Source organism: Salminus brasiliensis, chromosome 2 (genome assembly GCF_030463535.1).
Source record: "Salminus brasiliensis chromosome 2, fSalBra1.hap2, whole genome shotgun sequence".
Lineage (NCBI taxonomy): Eukaryota > Metazoa > Chordata > Actinopteri > Characiformes > Bryconidae > Salminus > Salminus brasiliensis.
This window is the reverse complement of record NC_132879.1, coordinates 4,874,203-4,894,417: the sequence shown is the minus strand read 5'-3', so window position 1 is coordinate 4,894,417 and position 20,215 is coordinate 4,874,203. Positions and strand designations below refer to the sequence as shown.

Below are 20,215 nucleotides of genomic sequence, written 5' to 3'. Positions count from 1 at the left end.
AAAAACTGCACAAATCACAACAGTGTAAAGACAAAATCAACATTCAGTGACTCTAACAAAACCTGAGTCAACTAAGTTACCAAAACAAAGCAGAACAAAAGAGAATTAAACACATTCCTGACTATTTGTATATGTATGTATCAATTCAAGTAATTCTCACCTAATGAGGTGCTTAAAATAAAATAAAAAATGAAAACAATTATTTATACTGTAATTATCATGGCTTCACTGGTAAACATCTGTATAAGACCTTAAAGGACAAAAGGAAACATTTGTGTCTCTTTGCTCTGAAACTGTCCAGTAGTGTGCATTTAGCATTGCATCACTATAATAACAATATCTTATCTTTGTCCTTTATAGGAATTAAAAAATAAACATTATTAAATTCAATTAATGTAAAAAGTTATTTTCCAAGCAACTCTGGATCCTTTCCATTGGTCGATTTGTTATAAATTATTCACACATAGTTAATAACAGTGCTATGGAAAATATGGATTTAGTGTCATAAGTGTAAGCTTCCCCCTTTCATTAATTAGCTCATCCTCCTTCAGCAATTACATACAGCAGCTCAGGATTCAAGCTGTCCCTGCATTTCCCACACCTTCTGCACTTACAGCTACGCTTCTGACCAAAGTACCAAAGCTTTGTCTAATGTAGAAAATTCCTGCCATGCTTGTACTCCTGTCTAGAAAGTGGAGGAGAAATGCTGAAGAAACACAGCTGGGTGATGCTTCTGGAACTCTTTGATGAGCCGCCGTCTCTCTTTGGTTGAGAGGTTGTTGCTGAGGGTGATGTGGTCAATGAGCTGCTTTAGGCTTTCAAAGGTGGTCTTCTCTCGCTGCTCTTTATACTGCTTCATCGACACTTGTTGACAGAATGCAAATACTACAAGGCAACAAATAGGCTTCAGTTTTACTGTACACAAGGAATGGGTGTACAAATTGAACTATTAGAATCAATTAAATTAAGTAACTAAACTAAAACAATTCAATTCTTTAAAAACATAAAGTAAATAGCCACCCAGTCATATCTGTATATTAATGCTTTTTTAAAACTTAGATACCAAATTAAAAAAAAAATAATAATAAGGTGAAATCTGAGATTTTATGATGCACCAAATCATTTTTTGAATCTGCAATCAAACTGAATTGTGAGGTTAGATATTTACCCTCACAATGATATGTTATGTAATGCTATGTGCTGTAATCTATGTATACTTACGGGCTACATTATCCGGATCCCTCCCTTGCTGTAAGGTTTGAAGGGTCTTCCTCACCGTCTCAATCAAGGACACTGGAGTCTGGTTTTATTGTGTAAATTAAAACAAAGATGAATGCACAGTCTGTGGTGAAGCAGTGTGACAGATTTTACAAGTAAAAATGCCAGTATGTCCTTTGCAAATACAGGGCTATTGTGACTGGAGTGACATTACCTTAAACAGATGTAAGTGGTTGTCCATTAGAAACTGTAGCAGCTGCTCACACTGCGCACGAGCCACATCTTTACTCTGAAGCACAGCTTTCACAAACGTCCTGCTAACCAAGGCCTTGTTCTCTATCTGTTCCAGAACAAATAAAAAAGAAACCCCACATCCCATGTGTTAGATTCTTCACAGCATCCTTCTGCTGACACTTCATTACATAGCACACCAAGGTGTTCATGGATATCAGTATCAGCAGAAAATGCTGGATCAGAAACCAGAGGGGAAAAAATACTCCAGAGAGTATCCAGTGCTGTGATAATCTCGTCTGAAAATAGTACACACCCATGCCGTGTGATGTGATGTCGTTAGCTGTGTATTTCGTCCAGTTGGGTAGAAGGGCTCCCATTAAGGATAGCTCATTTTAATGTTTGATTTAGTGTAAAGCAGCATTATGCGAGAATTGTTATTTTTTTACCCTACCTCTCCCTGCTACAGTTGCAGAGTGTAATTAATTGTTTAGTACTGCTGTAAATACAAATCACGATTTTAGCGCCCCCTACTGTTGTACTGCTGTACCCTCTTGTACTGCTGTAGTGTTCACATTCTGTAATGCATTTCTGGACAAGCTGAGAGTGAAAGAAGCATGTGAACTGAGGCAACAAAGTAATATTACTGGATTTTACACAAATATGACTCAGGTTACGCAGTGTTACGCAGTTCTGGCAGGAAGTGCTGTTCCTTCAAAGTTCTATAGTGCACTGTTCCAGGCTGGAATGGCAATGACAGAGACTGCATCCTCCCTATTAGAGTCAGTGGACCATCAACATAATTCTGAAAAAACATTATGGTAAAATTGCCACATAATGTTGCTTTAAAGAACAAACTATCAGATGTATCAGCATCAGTATTGGCTCAGTATTAGCTGATGCCCAAACTTTTTATATTATCTTAATATTAGCATCAGAAAAGGAAAAGTACTATTGTGTCATCTAATAGAAATAGGCCCTAAGATCAAAGGCTCTACAGCACATATATTTTTGTTTTAACAAAATAATTCATGTTTTACCTGTTTGTGCAGCTTAAAGGCCTTAGAGTCAGCAGCTTCAGCCATGAAAGCCAGAAGCCTGCGCAGCTCATTTCTTGAGCTAGCATCCAACAGACGCAGACACAGCTGAGATGCTCTCAGAGCATCTTCGCCCCTCCCACAGTCTAACACAAACACACACACACACAAAAAGGCATACACAAAAATCATAATTAATAATAATACTGTAATATGATTTGCCATTGGAGGCACAAGGGCAGACAATACATTCTGAGTTTGATTCTCTTTATATTGGTTGTGTTTTTCTCTTTTGGCGGGGGCAGTATTCAAATAAGTAAACTTAGCATAACATAAGCAGTTTAAGTGAGTAAATGAGTTGTCAAGCATGCAGGGGCATGGAGAACACTAAAAGACACTTGGGCACCACTTTTACCACCTGTGCACCACTTTTACCTAACAGCTTTAGAATGCCTGCGTGGATGTCCATGTAACGTCCAGCCAGTAAGGGCATTTTCTCCTGACTGCTGTAGTACTTTGCTATGGTATCAAACAGCATTCTCTTGTGAACTCCCAGCCTCTCTTCACCCTCACTGACAGTGTCATGGACCAGCTGCTCTCCTGTCGCAACAATCAGCTGATCTGGGAACAGTTCCAGGCAATCTGCAGCTGCCATCAGCCATGAATCCAGTCTATAAAGACAAAACATAGATATAATGATGTTTGGCAAAACAGTTTCAACATAAAAATAGAATGTCATGATTAAAATGTCTCATTAGAGGTTAAATGTGAGGTTTACAATACAGCAAAAATGACAGTAATAGCTAATAGCTAAGTAAGGGCTAGTTTGACAGTTCTGCGTATTTACATTACAGGTCTGGGCATCGTAAAACCATGCTAATAACAAAGCAACCACTGTTTGTGAGGAATGCAATTGGACACTGACTCTGGGAGATTGAGGACCTGAGACACCTCTCGGTCCACACAGGTGTTGGAGATGACCAAGTCATCATGGTTACGATGCAAGGGCATGCGAAGGGGCTCAGGTTTTGCTGGTGAGGTAAGAATGCAGTCCAGCATGGGCAACTCCACCAACTGCAGCAGCTGGAGGACAGTTTGTTGTTTCCACACTTCCTGTATCACTGTAAAAAAAACAACAACAGATAAGCTCTCCACCTAAATGACCATTAAATAAATATATGTACCACACCCTCAGTAACTGTTCAAGAGGCAAGAGGAGTTGAAGACGCTTGCTACACCATCTCATATACTTTAAGCTGCTAAAAGACTACAAAAGGACCTAAAGGACCTAAAAAACCACTGCTAAAAGGACCACAAAATGCATGCCTTTCATTTCATTGTATCATGTACATCTCTCTAACCTGTCTTTGAGAGGTAACTAGTGGATAAGCCAGCATGATTTAAACCAGAGGGCATGGATGGCTGGAGGTTTATCGTCTGCAGTATTCTCTCCACCCTTCTGTCAGAGGATCCATGTGCCAAGGGGTTGGATATGGTCCTCACATCATCAAACCTTGAAGCAAAAATATATCAGGAGTAGAAGTGGTCAAAGTGTGATCATCATCATTATCATGCTAATTTACATTTAGACTCATTATTTACATTCATAGCCAACTGCAGAACTCTCTTGCCAACTTGATACAATTGAGTAAACTTTGAATTCTGCTCTGCTCTTCAAGTCTATTGTCTGTTAGCTGAAGATGGGCCATGCAATGATCCAAAGCACACAAGCAAGTCTACATCACAAAGAAACTTTTGGAAAGTCCTGACCTAAATCTTTTTTAAATGTTGTGGAAAGACCTGAAATGTGCAGATTATGCTTAAGTACTTAGTTTTATAAGGAGCCAAAAAAAAGTCACTTTTGAACGCCACAGTAGATTGAACTTATACTATTACAACATCCTTCCTGAGTTATCTACTGACCTGGACCCCTTCTTTTTCTTTCCGCTTAGTTTCACTGGAGTGACATTCTCCACATTGTCACCACTCTTTGCAGATCCTGGAAGAGCGTCACAATCCAGAAAGCGGTAGAGGCTGCATCCAGAGTCCTCGAAGGCCATCTCTTTCTCCCTGCGAAAGAGCTTCATACCGACAGGTTCGAACACTCGTGCATCCATGAGGGCCTGGCAAAGCCTTGCAGCCTTGAGACGGGACACCTCGCTGGAGCAGAAGTAGATGTTCTGCATGAGATGGCTAAGTACCACATCAACAGCATCAGAGCCGGTGAAGCACTCTTTGTGCACCCGCAAGTGCTGGCGGTGGCGCTTCACCTCAACCTGTGTCTGTAAGGCTCCGATAATGTTCCGCCAAAGCTGCGTCGCTCTGAATGGCCCCGTCACACCTGATGGAAAGAAAAATAGGAAACATACTGCCACTGACCGTATTATAGAGGTGACTTCTCTGACTATTTTATATTTTAACACTATTTATTATTCTTATTTCTTTGACCTTATTTTATCTAATAAAAGGTAAAGGTGCACGTATTTGTCACTGTACAGCGAAATGTGTCCTCCGCATTTAACCCATCTGTGGTAGTGAACACACACTCACACACACACACTAGTGAATTAGGGGCAGTGAGTACACACACACCCAGAGCGGTGGGCAGCCAACTCCCCACAACCCTGTTGTCGATAGCCCGGCGCTCTAACCGCTGAGCCACCACTGGGTTATGGGTTATGTGACCAGACAGTTGTTAAATAATTTAGGACTAGCTGTACTATGTATTATTATGTATGTGACTAAAATACTATGTTAAAAGTTAATACATTTTGTTTTTGCTTAAAATATGAGCTCATAAGATAGATAAATAGATATGCCATTGTGTTAGATATATACTACACCATATGGACAAACATACTGGTACACCCGTTCAGTTATTTTCTCCTCTGAAATCATAGACCTTAAAAAGGTAATCCTGCTTTTGTTGGGGAAACTGTTTCCACTGTCCAGGGAAGAGGGCTGTCTACTAGATTCAGGATTTTCCAATATACTACACCATATGGACAAAGAAATTGGGACACCTGTTCATTTGTTTTTTCTTCCGAAATCATAGGTTTTGTTGGGGTAACTGTCTCCACTGTCCAGGGAAGAGGGCTGTCTACTAGATTTTGGAGCATTGCCTAATCTGCAGGGACTACACAGGCTGTGTGTCAGCAATGGGGACAACCTAAAGTAGTTGAATGTGTTCATTAGAATGGGGTGTCCACAAACATTTGGACATGTATGTTGGATGCATATTACAAACTGCTAACGTAGCTAATCATGAAAGCCAGTGGTTATAAAGGTGTAATTACACGTAGTTATAACGTACTTACACATTAGTATTTACAAACCTAGAAATATTTAGCGTATTTAGCTAACACGATATTGTCAGCCATGGGTATGCACATTAAAGGTGACTAAGGTTAGAGTTACCTGCTGGTTTGTTTTCTCGAAAACATCTTGTTTGGCTGTTCAGCCTCCTGAACCTCGGAGTCAAATCCACCGCCATCACCGAGCAGGAAATTACGTCACCCCTCTAAAACCGTTCACACAACAACGGACGGAAACGATTACAAATATATAATCCGCACATTTTATTCTTATTGTTGTTTGTATTTTCAATAAACATCTAAATTAATTATAATAATAACACACAAACAAGTAATCGTCATAAAATGCTGGTTTTAGATTAAATGTTAATAATGAAAAAAACTGATCCAAAAATAAACAAGTCAAATCTTCAAAATAAAAGTCAATCTGACAATTTAAAAATCAGCCGATCATTTAGCCTTATTCTCCTCAGGTATGCAGTTTTCTCAAACAAAACGACTTGCCTGCAAATATACAGAACAAAATGCTGAAGTAATTTAGCTACTTGACGCACCACTATAATGAGGCTAGTTTATGTTTAGTTGAGCTTTGCTGCTCAACTAAATGGCCACTGTTTTGTTAAAGTAATTTAAATGCTGACCAAAATAATAATAAAAAAATGAAAAAAATAAATAGCTAGCTAAATTGTCCGTACTGAGCAGTAATTGCTGTTAATCACACGTAATCTCTTTAGCTGAACTAATAAATAAATGGTTTGCTAAAATATTCATGTTGGATGCCCATTAATTATTTTAGGGCTATAGCATTTGTTTGTTTGTTTGTTTGTTTTTTAATTTCCCTCCCTGTTTGCTCATTGTAGATCAATTTTAGCTAAATGGTTTGAAGCCGGTGAATCCGTGCATGGGTGGATCTACGCAGAAGCTGGTGGAAGTGATGTAAATAGGCGGGCAAAGCCGCTTTGTTTACTAACACGAAAAACGTCGTCTTCTGATAAGAAGACTAGAAAACACCCGCTGTCTTGCTTATGCAAAATACTGTGCCTGTGACATAAGAATGAAACACACTGTTTGCTCTACCGTCGTTATCAAAGTGCCAGATTATCCCTTGTTACTTTATTTGAAAAAGAGGCTGCCTTCTATGCTTAATGGAGGGCTGCGCTCCAATTCCCTCTATTGTGTTTTAAGGGCACTTCACTCGTCTTTCTTGCTGTGCTTCAGTTAGCTAGTGTAAACCAGACCGCTGTTAAACCATACTCTCTCTGGTTAGTATTGCTATGTCTAGTAGTCGTTCGAGTCTGATGTCTGAAGTCATGTCAGCAACAACAGGAACAAGTACCTCTTGCAATAGAGGTTTATTTAAGTAAACAATAATAGTTCAAAATCTGCCATCAGAGATTATCAATAACGTGATGACTAATGTGCAATAAAGCTATTAGCTATTGTTTTTTTTTCCATTGCTTTCAGACCTACATTCCTGCTCTGGCTAATGTACTTTATGTATTGGGATTGTTATAAATATTGTTAGATATTATTATTATTATTTTAAATGACAACATCCTTCCTAATGTGCACTATCCAGCGTACAAGTACGCAAGTACAGAATGCCGAATTGGAACACAGCCGAGGAGCCCCAGTGTGCCGACGTAATGCTGCGTAATCTTCAACGTAATGTCGCACTGAGGGAACACCACGCGACAACTGTAGACAAGATGGCGACTGCGGTTTGTGCCCGATGTGTAGCCTAAGTTAAGACACCGCTAGTGGAAAAAGCAGGTATGTACTGGTTTCTGTGTCTAACCCCGAAACAGCTTTAATCGGAACATGAAGGTGGCGGATGTCAACCGTAGTTGACGCGGGATATCGAGCTCCAGTGACCGCGTGTGATCACCTTCCAGCCTAATCCACACTTAGCCTGCTAATGTTAGCTAGCACAGCATTATCTGGTTAGCAGGTCAGCACTGGAGCTGCTGGGGCTCTAGCTGACTTCATTGCCATACAGACTGGCAGTGTCCTTTAATCAGCCGTTGTCTTCTGGCTAAATTGCCTAAATATCTCTTGCTAATCCGGTCTTGGTTTTTGTAAAATCCTAAATCTCACCGGAACCTCAGATGTATCATAAATCGGTGCCTTGTCACTCATATTTGTGTCCTGATTTTAGTTTTACGACCAGATTTAGAGGTTTAACACAATTGAAGGTTTTATATCTCCATGTGTACAATATGCATATAATCGCTGGGTTTTGTAAACACACTGATGAAAGCTAGGATTATTGTTAGCGCCTTTTGGACGCCTTTGGAAACGCTGCCCTGTCCTGAGACTGAAAGCCAGCCGGTTTCTTGGACTGCTCCTCCTAATCCCTGCTGCTGGGGAGTGTTTCACAAAGCTTAGCCGGTTAACTTAAGCCCGAAGATGAAGCCTAGTAGTCCAGTACGGTCCAGTATGTCCCTCAGCTCAGGGCTTTAACTGCAGGCGAACCTAAGACACCCTTCTTTGTTTTGAAAGACCCCCTGGTGTCCCACTGGAGTGCACATTTTTTGGTGTCTCTCTTCTCCAACACACCTGATTCAGCCCCACAGCTCATTATCAGGCCTTTTTAATGAGTTTGCAGTTTAGTTTAGGTTTAGATCAGGAAAACCTGAGCAGGGTTCGGTGCCCAAAAGCAGGAATTCCTCATGAAGAGGAAGAAGAAAATATCAGATGTATAGAAAGAACAGGTAAGAGAAAGGTGAAGTGGGTTACAGCAGGGTAATCACTAAAGTGTGTGGTGTAGGACGTGGAAAATGTATAAAAAACCCAAAACGAAGCCTGCACTTCCTTTTCACTTTCCCTCCATTTTTCACTCGTATACAGCAGTGTGTCCCAGACGTACATCTGGGGTCTTGCATGCAGTGCACACACCTGGCGTGCACATTTTGGTGTTTCCTTTCCTTAACGCACCTGACTCGACCCGTCAGGCCTTTCATGAGTTTGCACTGGGTGTGTTTACATGTTTAACGAGTGGTGCTTGGTGTCAGAGAGCAGGGCTGCCTTGTAGAATCGGGAATAGAAAGGACAGTAAAGCCAAGGTTGGCGTGGGTTCGAGCAGGGTAAGCAGTCAAGTGTGTGCTGCAGGACAGGGGTAAACTTCAGCCCGTGTTTCTGTCCCTACCTCACACTTACGCAGCAGTGTTTCCATGTCCTGCTCCTGGGGACGATCGTTCATTGCACATTTTAGTGTTTTCCGGCTACACACACCCATTGTAAACTCATAAAGGGCTCGTCAGTGGGCTGATTAGTTGAGTCAGGTGTATCAAGAGTTGGAAATTATTATAAAAGGTGCTGTGCATCAGGAACACTGGACTGGGGTAGCCCAGTAGAAAAGCTGACAGATAAACTTATCACACAAAGATAGACTGAGTTTTCAAAGACAGAGTGTATTACTAAGGTGCAAGTATTTATTTATTTATTCATGTTTGAGGAGTGGGGTAGAATGTGTATAATTGTGATTTATTTATTTATTTATTTATTTTTTGCGTGTAATCTATTTTAAGAAGGCTGTTGCCATTGACCGACCAATCTGCCATTGAGCTGTATATTATTTGTTCATGGCAAAAATAACAAAACGATCTTGTTATAGGTATAGTAGATAATAATGGGAAGCAATGGGAATAGAGGTCTGCTACTGATAAACAAACCATTGTTTATTAATGCAAATAGATTATTAGAAAATTATTAGGAATAACCTGAATGATTTAGAAAGACAGAAATAAATAAAAGCTTTAAATGTGTAGGTTTACATATGCAGAAAATTTAATTAATTGGATACAATAAAGACATTTTCCCACAATAGCTAAGTGTAATCAAATGTTTTAAATGTAAGTCATGTAATCTTTTATTTCTGTAGTACTTTTAAGCCAAGCCAAGACGTTAGAGTTGGGTAATATGGTAAAAAAAAATGTATCACAGTATTTAAAGACATTTGCTTTATATGATATTTGTGGTATTTTGACATGTAGACAAAATACACCGTCAGCAGCAGCAGGTTCTTATAAAACTATTACCCAAATACTCTCCTATACTACAGTGAATTTTAATTAGAAACCCCATGTGCTCCATCCAATTTAAGAGGACTACTAACTCTCTAATGAAACGTGCAGATGGTCAGTCTTTAAATACTGACCATATCCACAGTACACTGAGAAAGGTGTATTGTGTATTACAATAACAAAATAAAATAGTCAAATTACAGACCCCTACAACAAATGGCGGTGTAGTTGCTGCACAATAACTTTAATAAACAAACAACTAGTTAAAGTTATAAATTCACCAAGAAGGTAACATGCATATAAAAACAAATAAAAGGCCTAACAATTAAACCAAGTGTAAGAGCGGCATGCATTAAGGACTTTATCGCCTGAGGGAATAAATAATTGGACTAAAAATATCTATGGTGAGTGATTTCTTTATGAATAGCGGAACCTCCTCCAAGAGTGAGGGAGTGCTAAGAGCAATTGGTTGGATGACCGTAAGGCTTGTGAGGTGGAACAGAAACAGAGGAGGTCAGAGATGTATATCTGGGCCAAGCCATTTAAAGCTTTAAAAACAAATAGTAACGCTTTAAAGTCACCTCTGTGTCGTACGGGTAGCCAATACAATGGTTCAAGTACAGGGCTAATGCTCTCCCTTTTTTTTTCCTTGCGGCTGCATTTTGAACCAGCTGTAAACACAACAAGTTTAACAGACAGATTCCCAAGTACAGCGAGTTGTGATGATCAATATGAGAGGAGATATGTTTGACTGATGAGTATGAGAATTGTGTGCCAATACCAGTATTACTGTTCAGCACTAGCATTCACCTAGGCATTGTTGAATGGTATTGTGATTAACACAGATAAATGAGAATGTCTAGTTGGAATATGAGTTGATGGCTGTGTCTGTGAGAGTGGTCGCTTGTTCATACGGCTTCTTTACACGTTACTCTCCATATTTAAAATGTGTGTTCTCTTTTTTTTTTTTTTTTTTTTTTTTTTCTACTATTTTTTTTAATTAAATCTAAAGTCCATGGCCGATATGTGCTCTTATTACTAATGACAAGTGGATGCACAGCATTTCTGAACTTTATATTTTATTATTAGTTCGTTTATTAAACACTTATTTGAACCATCTTTATAAATAAAAATATTTAAAAAATGAAAACTAAAATATATAAACCCTGCATTTTTGAGTGAAGGAAATTATGTATAAATGATGATGATGATGATGATAATAATAATAAACATTACAGAAAAATATAAAAGGAATGTGCTTTAATTTAATAATAACTCAATTGCGGCCCCTGAGTAGAGCTGGTCAATATGATGATATTTTATCGTATTGTGATAAATCTTGTTATCGTGATAAATATAAGCTTTTGTAAGTATTTCGAGGATACGGACACTTACAAACAGTGTAATTAGACTGGTTTAATTAGATGAAGAGCAGCAGATGTTGAATAACAATCACTGTACTCAGTACAGGAGAGGATCTGAATAGTAGTTTTTAAAGATCTGTCGCTACTGATGTTTTGAAGTCTTTTAAAATTGTAGTATTTTTACCATATCACAGAGTTCTACCCCTGAGTCTTCCTCACTCTACCCATCTTTTACTAAAAACACGGGGCTGCCCTCAGTCGTGCCTGGCTTGAAATCAGCGCTACTAAGCACGGATATCAACCAATGCAGAAAAAAAAAGGCAAATATCGGTCGACCTCTACATGGATATTGTTAGATGTTCATTCAGAGGTGCTAATATACAAAACATGGTCACATTTGACCAATCAGAAAGTTTTATGTTGTTTATTCTAACCAGGTCGAGTCTTTATAACATGACAGAGTGAAAACTGGAGTGTAGGTGTGGGTCCTGCTTTTAATTTTATGGATGTTTCAGAACTCTCATGTAGGGCTCACTAACAGTTAAAGGCCTTTCAGTGGGTAGCCTACGTGTCATTATTTTCCCAGCAGTGGATTACAGCAGTGTTGTTAACAGTGGAGCGGTGTTGTTGGGATTGAAGCTTGAATATGACAATGTTTCATACAGATTTTTTTTCCTTCCGCTGATCCCGTTTCCATCTGTCTCTCCAGATAAGCCATGCCCTGGGAGAAGGTAGTTGTACCACTGGCTGCCTTCACCATGGTGATGTGAAGTGGTTGTGACTGTGATGGACAGGTGTAAGCACGTAGGTCGCTTGAGGCTTGCGCGGGACCACTCCATCTTGAACCCGCAGAAATGGCACTGCGTGGACTGCAATACCACCGAGTCTGTGTGGGCGTGCCTCAGCTGTTCGCACGTGGCCTGTGGACGCTACATAGAAGAGCATGCACTTCAGCACTTCCAGGTATGCAAATGTGCTGTGCGGTGGTGGATTGTTTATACCCTCTTATGCCATTTGGAGACTAGTGATTGCTCTGTAATTTACACTCCAAAATGTTGATTAATTATTCTATATTTCTGGGCTTGTTTTTATAGGGCTTTATAGAACTCTTAGTCCATATCTAGGATCATATTCTTTCATATTATGATGTCCTTACTCACAGGAGCATGTCACTTTAACTCTCGAGGATGTATTATATAATTTTTAAATAATTTATAGACTTTAAGATTAATTTATTTTGGAAATAATGTAATTGTATGCATTTCTTTTATTTGTAGTACTTTTTTGGAAGCAGCTCAGTATCCCCCCTCCCCCATAATGAGCACATGCTTATATTATAATTACTTATTAATATTAATAATAATAATAAGTTATAATTACTCATTTTATTCCGAACTTTTTTTTTTTCACAATTTGTCTGCTCGATCTGTTGTTGAGAGGCTTCTCTGTTCATCCTGCAGGAGCAGCACCACCCTTTGGCCATGGAGGTGAACGAGCTGTACGTCTTCTGCTACCTCTGTGACGACTATGTGCTGAACGACAACGCTACGGGTGATCTGAAGCTGCTGCGCAGCACGCTTAGCGCCATAAAGAGCCAGCGCTATGAAGTCACTACGCGGAGTGGACGCACACTGCGCTCTGCTGCAGCCCCGCCCGAGCAGCCGGCTCACGGCAATACGCGGGAGCTGCAGCTGCGAGACGAGGATCGCATGTTCACGGCACTGTGGCACCGCCGCCGGGCCCTGATGGGCCGCATCTTTCGCGTCTGGTTTGAGCAGACGGACCGCGGTAGGAAGCGTCTGGAGGAAGCACGGCAGCTGGAGGAAGAGGAGGAGAGAAAGAGGGAGGCACGAGAGAGGAGGCGGAAGCTTAAACGACAGCTCAGGGAGGAGCTGGAGAGTGTTCCGCCCCGGAAAAGTCACCGCATTCGACGGCAGAGCCAGAAAGCGGCCTCTGCTGTAACTGGACCAGTCAATCCAATTAAATCTGTCAAACACAAACCGGCTCCACCCCCTGCTGTACGGACTCCTAAAAGCAAAACGCCTCAAAAGAGGCCAAGGCCCCAGACCAAGGCCAAACAGACTCGAGCGCCACCCCCAAAATCACCGGGCGACTCTCCTATCAAAAGGCGGCCCACTGTCACGCCAGGTGTGACGGGCCTGCGTAACCTTGGCAACACGTGCTACATGAACTCCATACTACAGGTTTTGAGTCACCTGCACGTTTTTAGGGAATGCTTTTTAAGACTCGATCTGAACCAGGCCCTTGAGCTGCTGGCATCCGCCGTCAGCCGTAAGCTAGGGCTCTCCGCTCAGCACGGCACTCAGCCTAAAGCCTCCGGACCAGGCTCAGGGCTCAGTGGAGGGGCATCTCGCTCACGGAGTATGGAGCTCATCCAGCCCAAAGAGCCTAGCTCCAAACACATCTCTCTTTGTCATGAGTTACACACTTTATTCCAGGTACATGGTTCTTTGACTATAGGGAACAAGCTATTACGGGTCTGAATCTGCATCTGAAGCTGGCAGTTCAGTTTCTTGTAGTAAATGTTAAAATTCAAGAATAGCAGCATGATGTACTGTGTTTATTGTCTATATTCCATTACAAGTAGTTTACATGTTTGTAAGTTATTATATTTCAATAATTATTTGGAAAATAATCACATTCTGGTAACATGTAAGATTTCTTAGCATGCAATTCTTTTCTGTTTGTCCTTATGCATTTATTGTTGTGAGGTCAGAGATTTACACCCGGCGGCTTGAATTGCTTTAAACCAACTTTTTGATAAGGCTAAATTATGAAATGATCTCGAGGTGGTGTTTCAGAACAGAATTTGGCAGAGTAATGCTAACCTTGGCACCTCCATGTGAATGAAGCTGTTGTATATCATGCTGTGGAGCCTAATCAGGGTATGTGGGTCTCTGTTTGTAGGTGATGTGGTCAGGGAAATGGGCCCTGGTGTCACCCTTTGCAATGCTGCACTCAGTGTGGCAGCTGATCCCAGCGTTCAGAGGCTACGCACAACAGGATGCACAGGAGTTTTTGTGCGAGCTCCTGGACAAGGTCCAGCATGAGCTGGAGCGAACTGGAACATTAACGCCCGCCACTGTGCCAGCCAATCAGAGACGGCTTATCAAACAGGTGCTCAGCGTGGTAAACACCATCTTTCATGGCCAGCTTTTGAGTCAGGTAAGGAGCTCTAATTCCAAAAATTCTAATGACTTGTGCCTAACAAAAATGTACTTTTCATCAAGTACATTTTGAAATGTTATATGATTATAATGTTGTATTTTGTTGTGTAGGTGAGGTGTTTGGCTTGCGATCACCGCTCTAACACGGTGGAGCCGTTCTGGGATCTGTCATTAGAATTTCCAGAGCGCTACCATAGCAACAGTAAGGATGCTGCACAGGTTCCATGTGGATTGACTGAGATGTTGGCCAAGTTTACGGAGACTGAGGCTTTAGAAGGAGCCATCTATGCTTGTGATCACTGCAACAGTGAGTCTCATCTCATCTCTCACATACACTATATGTCCAGATTTCTTCTAATGAATGCATTCAACTACTTTGGGTTCCCCTATTACTGACACAGATGTGCACACACAACTTGTCTAGTCCCTGTAGAGAAGTACTGCCAATAGAATAAGACTCTCTGGAGCAGATAAACATGAACCTAATGCCAGGTGTGGTATAGGGAGTATAAGCCCCCCTCTCCCCCATCATTTAGCTGTGGAGCAGTGGAACTGTGTAATCTGGAATGATTTAATACTTTTGGGATGATTTGGGGAATTGGGGATTAGGTGAGAAGGTGATCATTCAGCATCCTGCAATCAAATCCTCACAACTGTGCTCCAAAATGTATTAGAAAATCTTCCCTACACACTAGATAGTTACTTACAGATGATTTTGGCAGAAACTCAGATAAGCAGTGTCCCTACTTTTGTCTGTATAGCGTATGTAGTTCTAACATGAGTTATTCTTTCTCAGATAAGCGGCGCCGTTTCTGCTCTAAGCAAGTGGTTCTGACAGAAGCTCAGAAGCAGCTAATGGTTTACAAACTGCCTCATGTCCTACGACTGCACCTCAAACGCTTCAGGTAAATACAGTGACATACTCTCTTGTGTGAGCATACTGTGAATGTTTATCTGATAGTGTTTTTTTTGTGCTTGTGTAGATGGTCTGGTCGTAACCACAGGGAGAAGATTGGTGTTCATGTCAAGTTTGAGCAGGAGCTGAACATGGAGCCGTACTGCTGCAAAGACTCCAACACATCACCACGGCCCCAACACTTCCTCTACCAACTCTCTGCTGTTGTGATGCATCATGGGAAGGGCTTTGGTTCGGGGCATTACACAGCTTTCTGCTATAACACAGAAGGAGGTATGAGCCTGCCTCTGTCAAGCCCGTTTAACTTAAATAGCTTTCTTTGAGACCAAATTCAATCCAGTTTTAGTTTGTTTCCATGGATTTCCCATAAACACCACAAAAATATGCTAAGCTTTAAATTGCCTGGATTTGAAAAGGATAAATACAGGGCTTAAAATAACCCCTGCTTTGTCTCTCAGCTGTTGAGTCTCAGAGTTTTGCTTTTCTCAGCAACACTAAGATGTTTAGGACTGCATGATGATTGCACTAGGTTTGACCTAGTGGAAATTCTGACTAATCATCTGGAACATTGGCTAAATAAGTGCATGCTGGAACTGAATGCAGGGTTTCCACAGTCTTTACAAAGTCAAGTGAAATTTAGGTCTTTAAAATCTCTTTCTAGACCATGATGTCAAGCATATTGACACTTCTATAAATAATGTTAGAATAGTTAAATGTTTTGGAAAGGTTATGAAATTTGATTTGGTTTTCTTGTCTCTAGTGAGCATTTAGTTCTGCTGGATTGTTTAATACTATTAAAAGCCAGAGTGCACACACCCGACAGACAGCAAGGATTTAATGTTGGCAGCTGTCTATAGAATGTTAGGAATAGTAATCAAATTAAGTAATCTCAACATTGTCTTAAATCTTAACTCGATGTATTAGGAGTTGTATGTATTGATTAGGCATGCGATTTGCTTGACACTAATTGGTAGGGTATTGGACCCGGTATAGACCTGATCACTTCATTTGACTAGTATCTGCATTGTATCCTGGTAAGATTGTAGTCACATGCATTTACTCTGGGTAGTCATATACGTCTCCGGTTGGTCAGACTGAAATCCAATCAGTGCGTCGGATGGAATATGCAAATTCACTCGTTATGTGTCTTTCTAAAGATGGTTGCTGTCCCGAAATTTGCATTTTTACATGCTCTCGTCCTCCGTGGTTATCTTTCTCACAGATACTAATCACATGCTCAGCGGAGAACTGCCTGTGGAGGCAGTATTGGTTGTATCGTAAGGTACAAAATATGTCTTGGCTTGGCCATATTCTGATATAATCCTGACACTCAAGATACATGAAGTGACAAGGTGTAAACACCCCTCCCGCCTCCTGACTCTGCTCTCGTTAGTAGATGCATATATGATATAGATGCAGACTTGAGAGAAAACATGTATGCAGTCTAGGGGTGTCAAGAAAATTTTTTATACATACCACAAAATGTTTTGCATTGCTTTATTGATTCTGAAAAACACAATGTTAATAATGTTGAAAATAGTTTATTTATGTCTTGTACTTGGCCGAATTTCTTCATTCAGAATTTCTTCAGTGTATCCTGAGATTCTTACGAATTCTGACGAATACGTGCACCTTTATCCTTTATCCTTTATCCTTTATTTATAAATCGTGAATTGAACCATGAGCTGATTGTAATATAATTTGTTTTTCTTCTTTTTTTTCAGGATTTTGGGTGCACTGTAATGACTCAAAGCTGAGTGTGTGTGCAGTGGAGGAGGTGTGTAAGGCACAGGCCTATATTCTCTTCTACACCCAGAGAAGCTCTCAGGACAAAAGCAAGGCCAGCGACCTCTGACCCCTGCTCAGCATCCAGTCAGCCACAGAGACATTGTATTGTACATTCTGTTGATATGATGATAAGACAGTTAGTCTGTGTACGCGTGTTTGCGCGTGTCTGTATTTGTAGTAGCGTTCAGCGGTTCTGGAGACAGTGTGTTCTGTCACGCTCTTAATGCCTTACACAGATCTTTGGCAGGCGGCACTCTTGCAGTGATTGTAGCTGTGTGTGTGTGTGTGTGTGTGTGTGTGTGTGTGTGTGTGTGTGTGTGTGTGTGTGTGTGTGTGTGTGTGTGTGTGTGTGTGTGTGAGTCTGAGTCTGAGTCTGAGCGAGACAAAGTAAGTCAGTAAGATGTCAGTCCTAGCCAGAAGCATTATTGCAGCTTGTATTTGAGTCTGAGAGGGTCTATAATTTTTTTTTTTTAATGTTAACTTTAATGCAGCTGGAAGTTTGCTGAATACTGCCCACAAACCAAAGTGTAGAGGAAAAACACAACTTTTGAATGTCGACTGTTTCCTGATTTGCTTCAGCCCTCTTTACAAAGGGACAAAGTTGCAAGCGGCATCACTGTGATGTCAGTATCACAGGTGTGTGTGTGTGTGTGTGTGTGTGTGTGTGTGTGTGTGTGTGTGTGTGTGTGTGTGTGTGTGTGTGTGTGTGTGTGTGTGTGAAACTGACAATATCCCCCACGTCCTCTTAAAGTGCCCTGCCATGTTTGTAGACCAGTTCATTAAGACTGTTCTAGTGTTATCAGCTCCTTATGAGCATTCGGAGCATGACTTTAAACAATTCAGGATTGTGTTTTTTTTTGTTTTGTTTTTGTTTGTTTATTTTATGTTTAGACTTTCCAGAATGTACTTTTTATATACTCAGTTCTTGGGTAAACAAGATTTTTTTTATTTTTTTACAAAAGAAAGTGATTTAGAGAAAAAAAACTGTTAATGTTCTTACCAGCGAAGACAAAATGTATGCTGTATGTACAGTATCCACCTGTATGTGAGTGAGTGTGTTTGTGTGTTTTAGTAGCTCATTGGACACATTTGGACACATGTGACTGTTGTGGTTAGCACCTTCTCTGTGTAGGTGTGGGTGTGTGTGTGTGCGCGTGTGTTTTTGTGGATGTGAGAGAAAGGAGGTAATTCTTCTTGGTTTTAAGCTCGCACACCCCTCCGAATCTGCCTCTGTATCTGGTTCTTTTCAGTCCACAATGCACCACTCTTTAGCAGGTATAGATGTAAAACTATGCAAATTGTTACCTCAATTTTTAGAGAAATTTACCTCAATAAAAGAATATTTTTGCATTTTTTTAGAAAAAAAGAAAGAAAAGAAACAAGACGTTCCCTTGTGGTTGCAACATGTCTTACTGCCACTTTGGAGGCATTTTCAGCTTCCTTTTTCTGCTTTTTAATGCACACACTTTCTCAAACACTGCATACTAAAGCTACATCTCTGTACACTCAGAGCTTTCTGTTCTTTTTACACAGCACATTGGCAAACTTCCAATCAAAGAGAATGATTTCTAATTATTAAAGGGGCATTCTGGCTGAAAACTAGCGTTTCATGTTGTTTGTCGCATTATCCAGTATTGTGTATTTTAGCATTATATCCCACAGCCTTAAAAGGTTTGGCAGAATTTGCAGTTTTATATTTTGTTTATATTTTTTTAGCCATCATTTTGTTTAGTTCTCTCACTACAGTACCCAGCATGCAGAGTGTAGACAATCCTGACTGCTGGCCTAGCCCCTGCTCTATAGACTAATATGTATGACCAAGCTAGCTGTAGTGCCTTACCTTGGCTGTTGAACAACATAGCATAGTTTTTGATAGACCATTTACGAGAAGAATAGATGTGGAGTATAGCCCGGCCACAAAAATCCATTTAAAAACATTGGTAGGATAAACACCCTGCCCCCCCTACCCCACTTGAAGCTTTTCTGACCTTGAACATGCATCACCAGAAATGGGGGTTTTACTTATCTTTTAAACTGGAAAATCTTGCTCCTCTGACTACTCCAGCACAGCTGTAGGAATGTGATTAGGCAAGTCTACAACAGTTTTAACAGTGGTTACATTTTTCATTTTGGCCAGAGTGTCCCTTTAAGGGTGCAACCAAACAATGAACAGAGCCAAAAATCACGGTTTAAGTTCCTGTATTTGCAGGTTTGTACATTTTATTACAGTAAATATCTTTGGAGGAAAATAACATGTTACACAAGCTAAGCAGTAGAGTTAACATTATGTCTTCTTGTAACTAATGGTACAATGGAACAAAGGCTAAACCTATCCGTGCATCATATTTACCATCTACCAGGATCCAGTGTTGCACATAATATTGCTATCAGTATTGTGGTTTTAAGCAAATGCCTATCAATGATGATATGGCAAGGTTATTGTTCTGAAACCCCTAAATTGCATTCTTGATAAAACAGCACCGGCGCAAACATCTGCCTTGGAGAAAATGAGTGGCTGATAAATTCAAAGTCTACAGACTTTGTTTTCTGTAATTACAAGCAGTGCAGCGTTCGCCTTAGGCATCAGTGACATCACTGCCATTCAAGAGATAATTCAAGAACTAAATTTCAGGCAATAAACAGGATTTTCCATTAGTGATCTAATTACTGTTTGGCGTTCACATCTGAGTACATATGTATGGGCACCCCTTAAATCTATAAAAGGGGTGCCCAAACTTTTGCATAAGCCTGTTTATACATATGCACTCAGGAGTGAAAGCCTTACATGTATATATGGGGCCACCTTGTGCCACTTAAATAAAAATGCCCTCCTGAATAAAAGGGGAAATCCATTTTTCACACTTTATTCATAACTAATAAACCCATCGAGGGGTTTTCTGTAAAACACTTCGTTATAGCTAAACGTACAGTCAGGACTGCTTACAGTGCTGGTGAATGGAAGTTCAAGGCCACTGAAAGTTACATCATACAAAGTTATAACAGGAAATTATATAATGGGAAATGTTTTGAAATGGTTTTGGCACTGTTTATCAAATTACCATTATTTTACCATCATCATCATTACATACAAACCCCCAGAAGACAGATCAGTTCACTAGTGGTTTTGGATATTA

The 20,215-nt window shown here is 40.4% G+C and overlaps 2 protein-coding genes across 2 annotated transcripts; one reads left to right on the top strand and one right to left on the bottom strand.

Annotated features, from left to right (window-relative positions):
- Positions 1-223: 223 nt before the first annotated feature.
- depdc4 (DEP domain containing 4) lies at positions 224-5,979 on the bottom strand. Its single transcript, XM_072673529.1, has 9 exons — positions 5,904-5,979; positions 4,410-4,827; positions 3,848-3,999; positions 3,412-3,607; positions 2,922-3,157; positions 2,490-2,632; positions 1,433-1,558; positions 1,222-1,300; positions 224-885 (listed from the first exon to the last, which is right to left on the bottom strand). Exons 1-9 carry the CDS (start codon positions 5,977-5,979, stop codon positions 686-688), a joined length of 1,626 nt encoding a protein of 541 aa, XP_072529630.1. The 3' UTR covers positions 224-685.
- Positions 5,980-7,502: 1,523 nt separating this feature from the next.
- usp44 (ubiquitin specific peptidase 44) lies at positions 7,503-18,431 on the top strand. The gene is made up of 8 exons (XM_072673528.1): positions 7,503-7,573; positions 11,899-12,152; positions 12,650-13,648; positions 14,118-14,375; positions 14,489-14,684; positions 15,174-15,282; positions 15,361-15,566; positions 17,018-18,431. Exons 2-8 carry the CDS (start codon positions 11,976-11,978, stop codon positions 17,146-17,148), a joined length of 2,076 nt encoding a protein of 691 aa, XP_072529629.1. The 5' UTR covers positions 7,503-7,573; positions 11,899-11,975; the 3' UTR covers positions 17,149-18,431.
- Positions 18,432-20,215: the final 1,784 nt, after the last annotated feature.